Source organism: Rhinopithecus bieti, unplaced genomic scaffold (assembly GCF_001698545.2).
Source record: "Rhinopithecus bieti isolate Rb0 unplaced genomic scaffold, ASM169854v2 scaffold_5216, whole genome shotgun sequence".
Lineage (NCBI taxonomy): Eukaryota > Metazoa > Chordata > Mammalia > Primates > Cercopithecidae > Rhinopithecus > Rhinopithecus bieti.
In genome coordinates this window covers 850,734-867,072 of record NW_016805021.1, presented here as the reverse complement: position 1 = coordinate 867,072, position 16,339 = coordinate 850,734, and the positions used below count along the sequence as shown (strand labels likewise).

The following is a 16,339-nucleotide window of genomic DNA, read 5'->3' as shown; positions in this document are numbered from 1 at the left end:
GAACAATCAGTTTCAAATGTATTACAGGTCTTTTTAAGAGATTAAGAGCTAGATTTTTAAGATAGCTTTTTAAGATTTCAGGTATATGTAAATCTCTTAAAGATTTTAGATATAGCTTCTCTACTGCTTCTTCTACAGCTTTTTTCTAAATGAAATTTATGGACATGCTTAGTGTTGAAACATACCCATCATAAAATCTGGTGTTTCCCCAAACTCTGCATGCCAGCCTGGTTTTCTCTGAGCTCCAAACTAGTGTTTTTAAGTTCCTGACCCAAGAGTTCTACATCCAAACCCTGTAGGCATCTGAACTCCTTCAAAACTGACCTCATCTTCCCCTTCCACTTCCCCAGTCTTAGACTTTACTTTCTGTGTCCCATCCTTGCTAGTGGCACTGTCTTCTTTTCAGTAACCCAAACTAGAAACTCAGGAGACTCAGATTCCTTCTTTGTCTTATACATCAGGATTTCTCAACCTTGGCACAATTGAAAATTCTTTGTTGCGGAAAGTTGTCTTGTGCATTGTAGATGTTTAACAGCATCCCTGGATGCTACCCACTGGATGCCGACAGTAGTTTCTCTCATTATGACAGCCAAAAATGTGTCCAGACATTGTGAAATGTCCCGAGGAATAAATCACCCCAGTTTGAGAACCACCCTATATCCAGTCTATTACTTACCTACTGATACTACTTCCTAAATTTACCTTTAATCCCTTATCACATCTTCATCCTATTCTCTAAACTCCCAACCTCTTTATTTGTTAATATTTGCAATCCTTTAGTAAGTTTCTGACTAGTCTCCCTGTGTCCAGTGTTTCTCTCCAATCCACCTTCTTTCTATTGTGGCCAAGTTTTGTGCATGTATATGACAAGATCTGGCTCTGTCACACAAATTGGAGTGCAGTGTCATGATCTTGGCTCTCTGCAACCTCTGCCTCCCACCCCAGCCTCCCAAGTAGCTGGGACTACAGGTGTGCACCACTACACCAGACTAATTTTGGTTTTGTCATGTTGCCTAAGCTGGTCTCGAACTTGTGAGCTCAAGTGATCTGCCCAGCTTGGCCTCCCAAAGTGCTGGGATTACAGGCATGAGCCACCGCACGTGGCCCAGATTTATCTTTCTAAAATGCAAAGCTGAAGCTAAGCTAGGTGGCTTACTCCTGTAATCCTAGCAACTCGGGAGGCTGAGGTGAGAAGATTGCTTGTGGCCAAGAGTTCAAGACCAGCCTGGGCAATATAGTGAGAACCCATCTGCTCAAAATAATAATAATAATAATAACTATTTCCTGCTTATAATATCTCAATAGCTTTCAATAGACACCCTCATGAACTGTCTTCTCTCTTTTTTCATTCTCTATTTTTTCATTCTAGCCTCATTCTTCAAAGGTACTCATACTTACCTGTACTAAGGTTCTTGCTGCACAGTGTACTTAGCCCTCCTCTCACTGTGCAACAGTGTGTTTCAAACTCTGTTTAGGCATCTGTTTTCTATCATAGCTGTCAGTTACTTATTTTTAGAGAATCTATCATAGTGAAGAGGATTTTGCTTTTAACGTATCCATCTTTTCTCACCAAATTGAATTTTTCAAGGGCAGGGACCATCTGGATCCTACATCTTGGCATATAATAGATATTCAATAAAAGTTTGAATCATTTATTGGTATGCCCTGTCAGATGCAGTAACATCCTCATTACTTCTAGGAATTCTGTTCCCTGTATCTGTAGTGAAAATTATTTCCCTAGTCTTCATCATGTAGACTTTGAAGCGCAGGCTTTTGACCACAGAAATCTTAAAAACTGTAATTTTCTTTAAAAAACCAGCTATTCAGAAGAGAATTGAAGAAAGCTATGTACTTAGTTGATATTCAAATGTCATTTGCTTATAGTTGATATTCAAATGTCATTTGCTAGTTTAAATATTTTTATTCTGAAGGGAAATTGTGTGGATTAATTAAATGTATGACTCAATATGATGTAGAAAGTCTTTACCATACTAAAAACATTGCATTTCCATTGAGTAAGGATTTGTTGATTGGTTGTAGAAAGCTTGCAAAAGCAATATTATTGTCTTAATAACTAATTTACTGTTTTAGAAAATATGTTTATTAGAACACATTACTATAATCACCAACTTGTGTTATTTAGGTGAGTTTAAGAAATTTAACCCCTATCAAATGAAAACAACAAAAAAATCAAGTAATCGAGTTAGTAAAGAATAATGTCCTACCTCCCTTCCTTATGTGCCTTAATAGAGTTGTGTATAATCATATATTATACACAATAATATCTCTGACTTGTAAGTAACCACTCTCAGCCTGATCAACAGTGCTTTTACCTCAGACTTTAATTAGAAGGTGAAAAAAGAAAAATAGGGGTTACAGGGCTTTTGGAAGATAACCCAAGCTTATAGCACCAGCCTCACTGAAAGTCAGTGGTTGAGGATGGGGAAAGAGGGAATGAATAGGGCCTATTCCCAATTCAGAGTTCATTATCCTGGTACAGTGCTTTGCCAGATTGTTAATAATTATTAAATGAATCCATATATAATGGCAGTTAAACAAGAAGTAATGGCTCCACTTCATATTTTAGAGAGTGGCACAAAATATATCACTTTCTTTTAAGAGAGAAAAGAAAAGGGTTGTATAGGAGGATTTCGCAGAAGAAAAACTAGGAAAAAGCAGATTTACCTTACAGGGAAGTACCTCCCCTTTCCACCACAAACCTCGTCATAAGAGTTGAAATGGATTATAGGATTCACCCCAAACCTCTATTAACCTTTTTAAGAAGGCCATTTATGCCGTGGATTCATATTGCGCTTGGCCTGTCTTTTCTAATTTTTCTCCCTCTCATGATCCCTTCCTTTCTTCAAATTTGATAAGTTTTAAACAATAATTTACTTAATATTTAAATATTACCAATTAAAATTTTCTTTATGACCTTGAACTGCTTTAGAAAGGAAATACGTGTAATGAAATGAAAGAGATGAGTTTTATTTGGGCTCTTAAAAAAAAAAAGCTTGATAAATGCTGCTTCCAAGATAATTTTACTCAGAACTTGGAAATTTTGAATTATGGTGCTTCCATATATATAGATCATCTCATGCTTGTTCATACTGTAAAGAATTCTGTAATGATATTTTAAGTAAGTATTTTTTGTTAGTTTTTGTTCTTTGTAATTTTAAAAATCTCTGTATCTTTAGTGCCCTGCTTGATCTAAGTGAGAGATATTTGTGGTTTCAGCAACTTTGTTTTCCATAGACTTTTAAGTATAGTAGAGATTATAGTGAATGTATGTTTTCCCAGTAAGTTCTTTACCTATTCCCAGGTTATTCTGGGCTTTAGATGGGTAAAATATGTTTACATGGGTTTCAAATGTGGTTTTAAGTGGATAAAAATATTAACCTTGTAAGGGTCAAACATAAGATACTTGTATTTTAGCAGAGCATAGTTTATTCTCATTATTCACGTCTTCCATGAAGGTGCCAGCAACACTAAGTTAGCAAATACTGTACTGAACCATTGCTCTTAGGGAAAAATACTGTGTCATGTTCCCACAAGCCTCTGCTCACGACATTTTCGTCAACTAATCAGTACATAACCATGTTTTATATGTGTTTCTATTTAAAGACATCTTGCTTAATATATATTATTAATGCATTAACATTGAACTGATGGCCAACAGCACTGTAACTCATGCCTCAGTGAAACTTATCTAACACACATATTTTCTCCACATCACAGCCTTCTTGCACCTAGGAACAGCTAGCATCTGGGAACACTTCAGCATGATGCTTATGGGACATTTTAAACAAAAGCACCAACAAAGTGTGAAATGTGAAAAACATGGTGCTAAATAGACCACAAAAAGGACACTTGTATATGTAGTATGAGAGCTGAAACAAGAAGGCAATGTCACTTTGTTTAGCTTTAGATGGAAATGTGCCATGTCAGGTGACGCATGGTTTTGCACTGCCCTGTGTGTATCTGTGAAAGACTAAGAATGTGCCACAGTATTGATTTGGGGGTTACAGATAAATTTTAGTGACTAGGTGAATTCACATGTACAGAATCTTCAAATAATGAGGATTGACTATAATTGTTTTTAGAAACCTTATGACTGAATACTTAGAATATGCAAATTTGAAAGTTTCTCTTTCAGGTATGTGGAAATTGTTGATTAAGCAGAATCATCCTTGCAGTTTTCATGTTCTCTTGTCTAGTAAAATAAAAATGGCTGCTTTCAGTTCATCATTTTCTTTTCTGCCCTGCAGGGAACAACCTATCTTCAGCACTCGAGCTCATGTCTTCCAGATTGACCCAAACACAAAGAAGAACTGGGTACCCACCAGCAAGCATGCAGTTACTGTGTCTTATTTCTATGACAGCACAAGAAATGTGTATAGGATAATCAGTTTAGATGGCTCAAAGGTAAGCTACGTTTACTTTGAATGATTTGGCTGTTTTTGCTTTTTTCAATATGGCGTTTTAGTTTTATTCAGAGGATTTTATCTTCATTAATATAAAATGTTTCTTTTTGAGTTCTTAAAACTTTTAAGAAACAAAACTGAATTATTAAGGTAGCAACATGTTTTGTCCACTAAATTACTTTGATTAACCACTTTATTATATTACATGCCAAAATATTCTACAAATTTGAGGTCATTCTGTTTATTTAATATTCATTGCATATCTGTTATGTGTCAGGCATTATGCCAGGTACTAGCAGTATAGTGGTGCACAGAATAGACATGGTCTAGAATTCTAGGAGCTCTAATTCTTTTCAAATATACTGCTATAGACTAGTAGCAGATCAAAGTCCCTATATCTTAGGAAGTTTGTCAGTGTCAATACTAAAGCTGACATTTCTTCTCTGAAGAGAAAGTATAAGGACAAATCCTATTTTATTTTTAGGAGAGGCAGATGATGTAACAGAAGCAAGGACTGCCTGGGTTCAGGTCTCAACTCCACCATCTACTGAGTGTTTTGTCTTTGGGCAGATTACTTCTCTGAGCCTCACTGTGCTCAACTCAGTATTGGTAGTTGTAAGGATTAAATGAGTTAATATCTGCAAAGCACTTAAATCAGTGCTTAGTGGATAGTGTGCCCTTCAGAAGGGTTGGCGGGGAGTTCCCTTTTTCTTTTTGAGACAGAGTCTTGCTCTGTCGCCCAGCGTGGAGTACAGTGGTGCCATCTCAGCTCCCTGCAACCTCTGCCTCCCAGGTTCAAGCGATTTTCCTGCCTCAGCCTCCCCAGTAGCTGGGATTACAGGTGTGCACCACCATGGCAAGATAATTTTTGTATTTTTAGTAGAGACAGGGTTTCACCATGTTGGCCAGGCTGGTCTTGAACTCCTGACCTGGTGATCTGCCTGCCTCAGCCTCCCAAAGTGCTGGGATTACAGGCGTGAGCCACTGCACCTGGACGGGGGATCCTTTTATCATCAATGAACTTCATAGAACTTACTTAGAGAAAGAAATTCCAAAGAAAAATCAGATTCTAAGATTCTAGATTTAAAGTTTGTAGAAAGATGAGGTCTTCAGTTTCTTAAAGCCATGAGGCCTTTCCACTTCCAGGAATTTTTGCAATTAAATGAAGGGGTTAAGTGCACACACTGTAGAGCCAGACTGTCTGGTTTGAATTTTTGTTTCTACCATCTGCTTGCCCTCTGTATTAGTCCATTCTCACACTTCTATGAAGAAATACCTGAGACTGGATAATTTATAAAGGAAAGAGGTTTAATTGACTCACAGTTCCACATGGCTGGGGAGGCCTCAGGAAATTTGCAATCGTGGCAGAAGGTACGTCTTCACAGGGCGGCAGGAGAGAGAATGAGAGCAAGCAGGGGAAATGCCAGATGCTTATAAAACCATCAGCTCTGGTGAGACTCACTATCACAAGAACAGCATAGGGGAAACTGCCCCCCCATGATTCAATTACCTCCACCTGGTTCCACCCTTGACACGTGGGGGTTACAATTCAAGGTGAGATTTGGGTGGGGACACAGAGCCAAACCATATCACCATCTGATCTTGAGCAAAGTATTTAGCTTCTGCATGCAGGGCTGGGCACTGAGGTTTGTGCCTGTAATTCTAGCACTTTGGGAGGCTGAGGCAAGAGGATCACTTGAGACCAGGAGTTTGAGGCCAGCCTGGGTAACACAGTGAGATTCCCATCTCTACAAAAAAAAAAATTGAAAAAAAATTAGCCAGCTGTATTGGTGCATGCCTGTAGTCCTAGCTACTCAGGATATTGTGACTGGAGGACCCCTTGAACTAAGGAGGTCAAAGCTGTAGTGAGCTATGATTGCATCCAGAGTGAGACCTGTCTCTTAATGGGGTGGGGGGGGTTGGGGGGGGCACAAAAAAACACAACTTCTGTATGCCTCAGTTTTTTTGTCTATAAAAAGGAGTGAATAAAAATACGTACGTCATTACACCATAGCATTGTTGTGAAGAGTAAATAAATTTAGGCAAAAACACAGTGTGTATAGTAATCACAATACAAACACTCACTGCTATTGTTATTAATGCTAGTATCAGGCGATTATTGCCTAGTGTTATGTAGGGAATAAAAGATAATTTAATTTAATGCTAAACTTTTTGTCTGATTTTTCTGTGTACTCATTCCTTATCTCCTTAACTAGGTTAACTAGATTATAAGACCCCAAGGGCTGTTTGCACTTTGTGTCTTGTATATAAGTAACATGTATTTACTTGAATAATTGATTTTTTCATTTTTGCTTAGAGGATTTAAAAGACTTGAGAAATAGAAATAGTTCATTTTGTGAAGCTTTTTTTAGTGAAGAATTTAGTGAAGAATAATTTTGTCATATTTTGTAACTGTCTGGTTTAGTGAAGTTTGACAGATACTAAATATTATAACCTGAGACTCTAGAGTGTTTCTTTCTTTTCCCTTATTTGAACCTTGAGTTCTCTGTAATCTGTTTTGTTTCTGGGCCCAAATGACAGATAACATGCCTCCTTTATTAGAAAGGAGGGTTAACAGAGATAACAGAAAAAGATAACAATCCTCCGTTGTTAGAAAGGAGGGTTAAATGTTGTATAGAAATAACGATCAACTGAGTTGTCCAGTGTCCAAGAAAAGAAATCATATGGAAGTGAGTAAATAGATTTCATTTGCTAACTTAACCTTCACCAGATTAAAATACTTTGAGTTATTTTAAAGGAAGGAATTTTAGTGATTAACACATAATCCTCATGTGTTCTTCCCACTGAAGCAATATGAAATGTTGCTCTTGCATTTTTCCATTTCTGAATATACATTGCTGATTGTAATTATTAGAATCATAAATGTCTTTTGAAAAGCTTTTTGTATTGTTTTAACAAAATCTATCTTCTGTAGCAGAGTTATATTTTCTGTCACATTTTCTAATTACTTTTCTAAACTGATGCTATTAACTGCTTCAGTTCCTACGGGAGTGGTTGTTTTTTAAGTCAGCAGTAGTGGTTTATTTGACTCAGCTAAACAAGTGTTTTCTCCATCTCACCCCCCACTTCTGCTCTTCATGATTGAGTTGGAAACCCCTTAGGTGCCCTGCCTAGAAAACATGCACTTGTTCTCACTTAACCCCTCTGCTGTGCATATGAAGTTTGCTTTAAGGTTTTCTGATTATGCTGCAGAGACCTCAGCATGGTCAAGGGCCAGGATCAGGGCACTCTGTGTGATCCGTACATGAGGTAGTAATGACACTGCATTTCTACCTCTTTTCCTTAAAAGGACTAGAACTCCAGGGTTGAGAGACATATTTATTTTAAAGAACTAAAATTTTTCTTTTAAATGCGTTCTACTCAAAGAAGCTAAGAAATAAAGCTTTTTAAAAGTGTGGGATCATCTATCATTTTAAGGTTTTCTTCATTAAAGAACAAGTAATACAGAGACAAGGAAAGGGTCAGAATGGAGATTAAAATAAAACTCGTCAAAGCAGAAAGAAGTTAATTTGAAATAGTTAAAATGAGGGGGCTTAGTGACCAACTAACAGCACATTGGTCAGTTTTCTTAGATGCCTATAAAACCTGTTGTTGACTCACTTTTGAGTTATTAGGGTCATGTATAAAATGCCCTTGTCTTTTAGAAAACACAGAGATCCCAGTTCAGACGTGCCCTCCTCAGGACCAGCAAATCTAAGGCAGTGCCAACCAGTCTTGACTTCTTGCCTTTCACTCTTTCACATCCTGGTCTTCACAGTACTTACTACTGTCTGAAATTATATTGGTCAGTTATTTATTTACTTATGTGTTTACTGACTCCTCTTATTCTAGACTGTAATCTGCAATTACATTGCCCCTCTTGTTGTGTCTCAAATTTTTAGAACCGTGTTTGGCATTTAAAAGGTACTCAATTAAAGTTGAATGAATGAATGATTCCTTACCATTTGTTAATAAATTATTTCCTATTTAGTCTTTGATGACTTCATTTGATGCCGTTCAAGTTAGAGCAGTTATTAGCCACATTTTACAAATCCGAAATGACATGCTAAGAAAAGCAGTTTTTGAACTGAAGGGTAAGGAAACTGTATAAGTATGAATATGTAAATTTTGTCTGAGGTAAAAACACTTAATTGAGGATAAGGGCTCTCATATAATTACAGTGGACATATCTTCTGTCTGAGAGGAAGGAAGGGACCACTCTATTTTACTGTTTTTTTTTTTTTATAGTAGGACAGGTGTCATGCATTCATTTTTATGACTTCTCCAATACCTGCATAGCTCTTAAATATTTACTTTTATACTGTTGTTCACATGGTAAGCAAATTTAGTTTTGTTTAGAAAATGCTCACATGGTAAGAAAATTTAGTTCAGAAAATGCTTGATGTTTCATTCCACATTTAAGAGTTCAGCAGATGACTGCTTATGAATTTGTTAACATCTGTCTATTACTATTGAAATCACTTTCTAATCTTAAATTTGGAGTGCATTAGACTAAAAAAATGATTCCCCCTCACTTTTATGGTATTAGCAAAGAGAATGAGGTAATATTTTATGATAGTTGAAATTTATTATGGTGATCACCAAAGTTAACATTTAGTAACATGCTAAAATGCTAGTTTTCTAAGAAATTATGTGTGAAACAAAAATGATAGCAATTCTCAACATCACGAATCTATACCACTTTATGAGAAAAGAAATGAGTATGCAATTGACTCTTGACACTGGTTTGAATTATGCAGGTTCACTTATATGTGGATCGAAAAATAGAGTATTTGTAGGATGTGAAAACCAAGTATTAGAGGGCTGACCTCATATATGCAGGTTCTGCAGTGCTGACTATGGGACTTCAGTATGCACGGGTTTTGGTATACACAGGGGTCCTGGAACCAATCTCCTGAGTATAGCAAGGAATACCTCTATATTTAGAAGTTTGTAAAGGGAAAAAGTACTAAATGATTGCAAGTCTTTTCTGTATCATAATGTATTTCAGGTAAATCAGCTTGAAGAAAACTCAGTTACGGATTTTAGAAAATCAGTGTCGGCCAAGCACGGTAGCTCATGCCTGTAATCCCAGCACTTTGGGAGGTCGAGGCGGGTGGATCACGATGGCAGGAGATCAAGACCATCCTGGCTAACATGGTGAAACCCTGTCTCTACCAAAAAAATACAAAAAAATTAGCCGGGCATGGTGGCGGGCATCAGTAGTCCCAGCTACTCAGGAGGCTGAGGCAGGAGAATGGCGTTAACCCGGGAGTTGGAGCTTGCAGTGAGCCAAGATCGCGCCACTGCACTCCAGCCTGGGTGACACAGCAAGACTCCATCTCAAAAAAAGAAGAAGAAGAAAATCAGTGTCATATTTTCTATGTATGTTTTCATTTTTGAAAGATTCTTTAGAGGGTGGTACCCTACTTTTAAATAAACCACTATTAAGGCCTACTGTCTTCTAGTGATTATCATCCAATATTAATAAATGTCGATTCTAAACATTGAAAAAGAAAAAACTGATCACGTTAAAAACTCTGACATTTTTTGGATCATAGGTAAACTTATTTGAGTGTAAAATGTTGAAATTTTTGATAGTGTCATCATATTTATATTTTAGTTAACATATTTCCACACTATCACTTATAATGCCAGAAACTATTTCTGTAACTATCTTTATGTATTTAACATTGTGGCTTATTGATAATCCTAAGCTTTTATGTAACTGAATGGTCTTGTATTTAAACGCCTGTTTGCTGATTTTTTTGCTGGTTACTCATACTTGCTTTATTTTTTAGGCAATAATAAATAGTACCATCACCCCAAACATGACATTTACTAAAACATCTCAGAAGTTTGGACAGTGGGCTGATAGCCGGGCAAACACCGTTTATGGATTGGGATTCTCCTCTGAGCATCATCTTTCGAAAGTGAGTTAAATCATAAAATTTGAATGAAAATCTTCATCTTCAAGTCATATATCTTAAATATATAATACCAAATGGGGAGTATAAAATATAGGAGAAATTTATTTAATATTCTTGGAACAACAATAGTGACTTCAGAGCAAGAAGCAAGAGATCATTAGATGCTACTGTCACTTGGAAAATGTATTGTACACATTAAAAACAGTCACCATTGGTTGAGAAGGATTTATGTGGTTAATTGTCTGTATGATAGGGATTAAAAGGTGGGGATTATCACTTCAGAATGGATTTTTGTCAGAGATTAGTACCCTTAATGGGAGATGGTCTGCAACATATGCAGTTACCGAGGTCTTTTGAATTGTGAAAACTCAAGTTGACAGTGATATAGATTTCAGCATTTTGATGTGACAGCAGGTACATACAGATTACTGTGTTTAGGGGAAATTGTGCTTTATCTGGATGTGGAATACTCTGAGTTCTGATGCAGTGCAGACGGAGATACTATAGACATTATGAGGACTTTTTAGATAATACTCACCAAGTGACCAGAAAGGCCAATAAAATGCAAGGCATCACCAGGGTGAATATTGGAAATAAAACAGTTCTCCTGTCAATAAGCAAAAGGCAGGTAATGTTTATACCGGCAGCACCTTGGGTTCTTGTGGATGTTACACAGAAAATAATATATAAGAAAAAACAATCTCATTATACTAAGTGATCAAGGAGAAAAGTAAAACTCACTTTTCTCTTCAGATCTTGTGCCTGCCAGACCTAAAGATTTATTCTTAAAACCTCTGTTTGAAGCATTCAGTTAAAAGAATAACCATGTATTTTAAATACTTTACATGTGATTTGGTATATGCAGGATATGATATAAAACTCAAGCTAGAGAGTTGAAATTTTTCAAGTGCAGAGAAATCAGGCTCTTAAAGATATACACCATTTATACTTACATTAAACTTTAAGCTGTTTTGCTTTAAAGAAATTATTCTGTATTCAAATTCTTAAACTGGGTTCTTTTTAGAAATCTTACACCTGGTGTTGTGAATATATATTGAATCTATTTTGTTTTCTTCTAATTATAAACATTTCTTAACACAGTTTTCAAGTGTTTTTGTTATGTTTTGGATATGAATTATAGCTTAAATCTGAATTTTAAGCCTATTTTAACTTTTGCCTTGGTGATTATAAATCATTTTCTGTAGGATGATTAACACAAATATTAAAGCTGGGCACAGTGGCTCATGCCTTTAATCCCAGCACTTTGAGAGGCCAAAGTGGGCAGATCACTTGAGGCCAGGAGTTCGAGACCAGCCTGGTCAACATGGCAAAACCTGGTTTCTACTAAAAATACAAAAAAATTAGCTGGGTATGGTGGCACATAACTGTAATCCCAGCTACTTGGGAGGCTGAGACACGAGAATCATTTGAACCCAGGGCAGTGAGCTGAGATTGCGCCACTGCACTCCAGCTTGGGTGACAGAGCAAGATTCTGTCTCAAAAAACAACAACAATGAACAAATATTATCTTTTTGGTTTCTCTTGTACACATCTTATTCTTTAAATATATTTCTTGAACTGTGGTAAAGATAAGAGTTTTACATTGAAAGTATCTCAACATAACTAGGATACAGGTATCCAGTGAACATTGCTCTTCCATAAACAGTTTTGTTGAGAAATTTTATGTTTATTCTAACACTTTTGCCATCATTCAGAACATTTTTAGAACTTGGTGTTTTTTTGTTTTTTTGTTTTTTTATTGCCTATTAAAGACTATCGCAAAAAAAATCTCTAAATATATCTACTTGCCGAATTTTTTAACTTGACAGTACAAGAACTAAATCGTGGATTATTTTCTCAAATAAACTTGGCTTAAATGCCTTAAGTGCTTTTTGGGCTAAGTAATTTTCTCTATAAATTAAGTTCTTCATGACATCTTTCAAGTTACTGAGCAGCTAGCTAATGTAGTAAAGGAATAGTTTATTAACTTCTGTCAATTCTACTCTTTTCCTTTGTTTGAACTTTTCTCTGAGAATGGCTTTTATTTATTTTTTTTAGATTTTTTCTTCTTTAAAGTTAGCGTATACTTTTGACCAGCCTTACTGGTGGTAAATCTCCTAGTATTTGAAAGTGGGTTGAATATTGGGAAACAGCTCTTAAGCTCTTGGAGCCAATTCGAGCTTATATACTCATGGAACTTGGCTCCAAGAGCTTAAGATCAGTCTCTTCAGAATGTTTTGATCCAAAGAAGACAAAATCATAATTTATTTTTCAGGCTACCTTGTAGACTAATTTTGGTGTTTTGCAGACTGTAGGAGGCTCAAAGGAGTTTATGATATTTTACATAAACGAAGCAAGTACATAAATATTCTAGCTTGTTTTATCAGTTAAAAGCCATGAGTAAGTCAAAACATTATAACGGTTTGGAGAAGGCAATTCTAGACAAAGACATCTCAAAATAAGGGAAAGTAACATCGTTGAAAAAAAAATGTATGGTCTCTTAAGATTGACCGGTATGAACAAAATTCCAGCTGTGCTTGGATTGTTAGAGTGCTTACTAAGTTGTATTTTGTTATCATGGAAACCTAAGCTGTCACTTTTTTCTTTTGCTGAAAACTAGGGATATAAAACTTAGCTATAGTGTAGATTTTTACGAAGTTGCGAAGGCTTTTAAGCATTAACTGTTGTGGAATGTTAAATTAGGGTAAGAAAAACCTTGTATACTATTTCAGATTATATAAAGAGAAGTTTTGATTTGATTTCATTTCCACCAATGTGAGTGAGACCCTTGTAACTTTGTATTCAGATATTTTACTGTTTGGAGATACTCTGTTCAGTTAGATGAGTATAGCAGCACAAATTCACTTTACTGAGCTACAGATTATAGGTAGAAGTGACAAGGTTTAAGGTAAGAAGGAAAAGTTGTGATAATGACGACTTTAATTTTGACCCTCCTCCATCTCTCCAAGATTAGAGTATCACAAGCCTTTCCTTCCAAAATTTTTCTTCCCAGGATGGAAATGAAATCAGAGTTGGTTTATGGAGATTTGAGAAAGGAACTATAATTTCATGTTTTAATTACCAACTCTAACAGATACTATAAGTTGCATAGAGATGTGGGGTTTTTAAATGTAGTTGTTATGTAGTCTTAACTTACTCTCACTGATAATAGTGATAGACTAGCTTCCACTTCCAAAACATAAATAGATATTCCTTGTGGCCAGGATGTTTTATAGTTTCCTATGAGTTCCTAAGAATTAGTGTTTCATGTACAATAATTTTTGTTTTGAAATTGTTATCCATCTTAAAGACCATTGAGTATTATTCCTTTCTGCTGCTATACATGAGCTGTTTAGGAATCGTCGGAAATTAATTTTTAGTTATGTCAGTTAGTGAAAATAGTAAATATTGCTATTTGTATTAGTGAAAATAAAATGCGTTGTGTATTATGAGAGTTTATATTTTAGTAGAATTTAAAAGTGTTTTCTAAATACTGTGATGTTTACAAAAAGTGGTTATTTGTGAAATTCAGTTTTCTCAATGATAAACATAGCACAGTATGCCTATGTTTACTGATTCTTTCCCCTACCTTAGTCTTAGTAAATTATTTCTGACCAACCAGGAGTCCTTTTGGTAAGCTAGCTGACTCTGAAGTCTAACTTAGATATATCATGATGTTTTGAAGAAGATTTGTCAAAATACTTCATAGTGCACAAATGTTTGGAATTAGGTTTCATTTCCTGTCATTTTCATAGTAGAAGCTATAATTGGTTTGGAGGCTATATTGCTTGTGTAGAGTCAGTTATTCAGAAAATGAATAACTTTACTGAGGTGAAAGTGGGCACTGTGACCTATTTTTATTTGGTTAATGTATGTAGTCTTTATACATTCAGTTTGCAGAGAAGTTTCAGGAATTTAAAGAAGCTGCTCGACTAGCAAAGGAAAAATCACAAGAGAAGATGGAACTTACCAGTACACCTTCACAGGTGGGTTTATCATTCCTATTCTTAATTATGAACCTTGTTCATTTCACATAGTATCCTTTATGCCAGAATTAAATATCCAAAGTACACATAGAAATGCACCCGTTACTGTGGTGGCTCACACCTGTAATCCCAAGACTTTGAGAGGCTTAGGTGGGAGGATTACTTGAGCCCGGGAGTTCAAGACCAGCCTGAGCAACATAGGGAGACCTCATTAAAATTAAATTAAATTAATTTAAAAAAATAAAAATAAAATTAGCCAAGTGTGGTGGTACAAGCCTATGGTCTCAGCTGCTTGGGAAGCTAAGGTAGGAGGATCACTTGACTGGGAGGTCGAGGCTGCAGTGAGCTATGATTGTGCCACTGTGCTGCAGCCTGGGCAACAGCAAGACCCTGTCTCAAAAAGAAAAATAAAGAGAGAGAGAGAGAGAGAAATACATCCTTTACTTAATTTGTACTGGTGGGAAAAGGTTTTCTATATGCCAATGCCTACAAGAATATTTTAATCAAAATTTCAGTTTAGTAATTCAATTCAAAGTATTTAATGTGCTTGTAACTTAGCAAAAGTACTTAAATATCATGTGATAGTCAAATGTAACCACAAAGGGAGTCACAGGAAAAGTTCAGGAAAACAAGTTTATTATACTTGCAGGTCCTAGAAACAGGGAAAGTCTTAAGGTGGTCAAGAGACAGAAAGCAGGAGTGAGGGGAAAGCCGAGGTAGAGCCTTTATTGGAATTTCTATGGGAAAGGCAAAGCAGAGGGGGAAATAGTTTAGGATTGGCTGGGTTGAATAATTTCAGGGGTCTCTAAACTATAGGAGTGGTCCCTCATTGTCTGGTAACTGGCCCTGGGATGGATTAAGTTAGAGGAATATCGTCTCCTGGGATGTATGGATCAGATAGAGGAGGTATGGCTCTGGATTGGCTAGTTTGCATATCAGAGACATGCTCTGGACTGGGCTCTTGCTGTCCTTAAGAATTAGCTAGCCCTAGAGGGGAGAAGCAGTCTCTTCCCAGCCAGAAAATTTTTTTAAAAGATGTCAGAATGTCGTAATATACATAAAGTTAAAATACGTGCACACGCATGCACACACGCACAAACAATAGGGTTTGTTTTACATACTTTTATTATTTATTTATTTATTTATTTTGAGCTAGAGTCATGCTCTGTCACTCAGGCCGGAGTGCAGTGGCATAATCTCCGGTTGCTGCAACCTCTGCCTTCCAGGTTCAAGTGATTCTCATGCCTCAGCCTCCCAAGTAGCTGGGATTATAGGTGTGCACCACCACACCTGGCTAATTTTTGCATTTTTAGTAGAGGTGGTGTTTTATCATGTTGGCCAGGCTGGTCTCCCTGGCCTCAAGTGATCCGCCTGCCTCGGCCTCCCAAAGTGCTGAGATTACAGGCGTGAGCCACTGCCCCAGCCTGTTTTACATACTTTTAAACTATACTTAAATCTGACAGTTGGAACATCTTTATGCTTAGCACTGAGACAATGGTTATAGGTTTTATAAAAGTATTACTTTTTCTTTGAACAAAGGACCTTTTACTTGTCCATCATAATCTTCCTTCAGTTGGAAGTTGTATCTCCAAGTAAAGTTGATTAAATAGTTACATTTTGGTACTTTTATAATACAAGGGTTTTACTGTATGATTAATATAGAATGCCACTATTTTCAGCTTTTTAATAGTAGGCTTTTCTAAAATTAATTTTTATTTTAATTGTTTCCTACGAGTAGGATTCAGCTCTTGGCTGTTCTCCTCTGTAGTAATTGTTTCTGAACTGTACTCAGTAGCTTTTATGGAAAGGAAGAATCAGATATTACAAATGTTTCTCTGGAATGTCAGTAGTAGCAGATTTACATGGAACTTTCTTGAAGTAAATAGGAATTGCCTTGGAATTTAATAACTAACCAATGATTGGAACATTTTAGAAAATTATGTATTCTTTATCTCCCTTTCCACTTCTATCACCCAGCTCTATTTGGAAAACTCTACTG

General features: G+C 36.2%; 1 protein-coding gene across 1 annotated transcript in view; it reads left to right on the top strand.

Moving 5' to 3' along the window:
• The window catches only part of HOMER1 (homer scaffold protein 1), a 141,046-nt gene that overhangs the window by 52,753 nt on the left and 71,954 nt on the right, over window positions 1-16,339 (top strand). The window contains 3 exon segments of the mRNA XM_017870906.1: window positions 4,269-4,425; window positions 10,226-10,357; window positions 14,248-14,340. Coding sequence (XP_017726395.1) covers window positions 4,269-4,425; window positions 10,226-10,357; window positions 14,248-14,340 — 382 coding nt within the window.